The 2,962-nt window shown below is 41.8% G+C and overlaps 1 protein-coding gene across 1 annotated transcript in view; it reads right to left on the bottom strand.

The window, feature by feature from the left end:
- Positions 1-557, bottom strand: part of TAF4B (TAF4b RNA polymerase II, TATA box binding protein (TBP)-associated factor, 105kDa) — a 152,775-nt gene extending 152,218 nt beyond the window's left edge. The window contains exon 1 of the mRNA XM_006895046.1: positions 279-557. Coding sequence (XP_006895108.1) covers positions 279-557 — 279 coding nt within the window. The remainder of the gene's footprint in view (positions 1-278) is intronic.
- Between the last annotated feature and the right edge of the window lie 2,405 nt (positions 558-2,962).

A 2,962-nucleotide genomic window follows, 5' to 3' on the forward strand; every position in this document is an offset into this window, starting at 1 on the left:
GCGGCGCCGGCGAGCCCGCACGCCCCCCGCCGGCGCCCGCGACCTTCTTGCCCCGGAGCGGGCGGCTGCCGGCGCGGACGCGGGCTGACAAGCTCGCCGATCCCTCAGCGCCCTTCCTCTGTGCCGCTCACACGTGCGCCGCCTCAGTAACTCCTGTCCCCGCACCTAACCGGCCGCGCCCCTCCGGAAAGGGGTCACTCCCGCTCCCAACTCGGACCTTAACTCCGGCAGCGGCTAAAGCGCCGGAAACTTCAAAACTAGCGCGCGCGAGACCCTACGCGAGCACACACCCCACCGCTCTGCCGGCTCACCGCGCCAGCCATGTTTATATAGCCACGCGGAAACTTCGCGCACGCGCCCAGACCCTGCATCGCCCCCGGGCTTTCCCCGGAATCCGGCGGTCTGATTGGCTGGACGGAGGAACCACGTTCGTGACGTGAAGAGGGACGGCTTTTAGGTGCAGTAGACTCTTCCCTAGAAGCGGAGAAGGTGGAATGGCCGGTTGCCAAAGTCCTAGCACGTGGGAGCGACTGACTGCTGGTGGAATACTGCGGCATCTACGTTCTTCTGTTTGGTGTCCCTGGCTGCGTGTTCCTGGAAAATTTGGGGCTAGATTTTTGCCAGGCTGCTAATTTTTTAGGAAAACAGGACAGAATTTGGTGACGGGTAGTTCATTAAGCTGTCAGTGCCTTTCTGTGAGCTTTATGCTAAAACCACTACTGTAATGTTACAGTGGACTATGAATTGTTGACGAATGGCGTACAATTTTAGTTTGTTAAAATCATTTTAGAGTTGAATTGTTCCTAGGGAAAATCCTTTTCTTATTAGCTACTACTATAGATTCTCTATCTCCTCTGTTTTTTATAAACATATATAGATGACTCTCCTTAAATCTAGAAGACTGTTTTATGATAACTACATTCCCACATTTTACCACTTACATCTTAAAGTTAAATCCTGACTATACATTAAGTTAGGAATGTTCACTGAAACAATCAATGATGTTAGCTGCCATCAACTCGACTTCAATCCATAGCAACAATATGGTCATGGGTGTTGGAGAATAAAGTACTTAAACCAGTACTGAGTACTGTCCAAATATCCTGATCAAGTCTTGTAATGAAATAAAACTAAAACAAATAAAAAACTTATGTTTCTACTATTTCACAGTGTAACTTGGGAAAAATATCAAAAGCTACCAGTACAATTATTGGATGAATTATAGAAATAATTCTCACTGTCTTTTTGAGTTTCCAAATTACTTAAATCTCTTAGGAAAATAAATGTAAATTGACTCGTTTTTTTCTCTGTAAAACGTGATTAGATAGAAAACATCTGCCTAAGATGAACCTAAGTCTACTCCTCACCAATTACCTCATCCAGTAGTTTACAATCATGACAATAGCAAAAGAATCTACTTTTTTCCTGTTTTTGTACATTAGCAATGTATGTATAGTGTGACTTGGTAATTATGTAATGATGTAATTTGACAGTTACATCAAGATGTAGTCATCCTTAGTTTTGTGATTTGAGGCTGATTGTCTCATAACAACCCAGTTGTTAAAATTAAATTATTTCAATTATTGAAGAGTGGTTTGTTTTTGTTACATGCTATCAAGTTGCCTGCTAGTCATAGCAACTCTATACACAATAGCTCTGAGCCCTATCCTATTCTGAGCCAATCTGAGTGTCTCTGACATACCTGCTCCCATTACTCTAGTCACTGTTGCCGTCTCATCCAAGATCTTCCTCTCCTGTATTTTCCCTCCACCCTTCTAAGCATGATACTCTTCTTCAAGGAATGGTCCCTTCTGGCAACATTCCCAAAGAATATGAGACAAAGCTTCAAATCTCTGCCTCCAGAGATTTGGTTTTACCCTCTCTAGGACAGATCCGTTTGTTCCCTTGGCAGTCCATTGTATGTTCAATACTTTTCTCCAAGGCCACCACTCAAAGGCATCAATTCTTTTGTCATCCTTATTCATTGTCCAGTTCTCTGAAGCATAGCAAGTAATTGCAAAGACCATAGCCTGGATGAGTTGCACCTTAGTTTCTAGACTGACGTCTTTTTGTTAATATATTCATGACGTTAATGTAATTTAGGAACAATTGCCTTCAAATTCCATATGCTTAAACCTGATCCACTACATATGTTGTGCCTATACAAAGAGCATTCAAATATCTTCTGCACAAAACACTGTATTTTATTTATTTCCTCTCATAAAAAGCATTCAGACAAAGAAGATTAAGGGAGCTCTGGTGGCCTAATGGCAAGAATCTGCACTGCAATCCCAAAGGCTTGAGGTTCAAATCCACTAGATCATCTGCTGAAGAAGGAGGGGCAATCTCCTCCTGGACCAGTAGAATCCCACTTGACGTTATACAATAAGGGGGGGAAAAACCCACAAAGAAGATTAATAAAGTATAATCTATTCACAGAATATAATACAAATCAGGTCTTAGACTATACAGTTGAAGATTTATCTTTATTGAAAGGAAATGAGCAAAATTGAAAAAAAAGGATTTTATTAAACAGCACATAAAGTATGACTTTTTAAGTTTCGTAAATGAAAAAATATTTTTATAAACCAATATATAGGCAGATGATGTGCTAATCAAATTATTTACCCAAGACACCTCTGGAACCGTTCTATGTAATAATCCCTTTTTGCTTCTCTTTTACATTTTTCTACAAAGAACAAGTTTTATTTCCATAATAGAAAGTGAATACAAACATTTTTCTTAAAATCTCTGTTGTTTTTATGTACTGTCAAGTCACCTACAACTCATAGCAACCCTATGTACAATGTCTGAACACTGTCCTATTCTGACCCAGTCTCACTGACTCGGACACACCTGCTCCCATTACTCCAGTCACTGTGCCAAGCCACCTTACCCAGGATCTTCTGCTCCTGTGCTATCCCTCCACCCTTCCAAGCATGATGTCCTTCTCCAAATACTG

Source organism: Elephantulus edwardii, unplaced genomic scaffold, assembly GCF_000299155.1.
Source record: "Elephantulus edwardii isolate Elephantulus edwardi_28Jun2011 unplaced genomic scaffold, EleEdw1.0 scaffold00155, whole genome shotgun sequence".
In the NCBI taxonomy this organism is placed as follows: domain Eukaryota; kingdom Metazoa; phylum Chordata; class Mammalia; order Macroscelidea; family Macroscelididae; genus Elephantulus; species Elephantulus edwardii.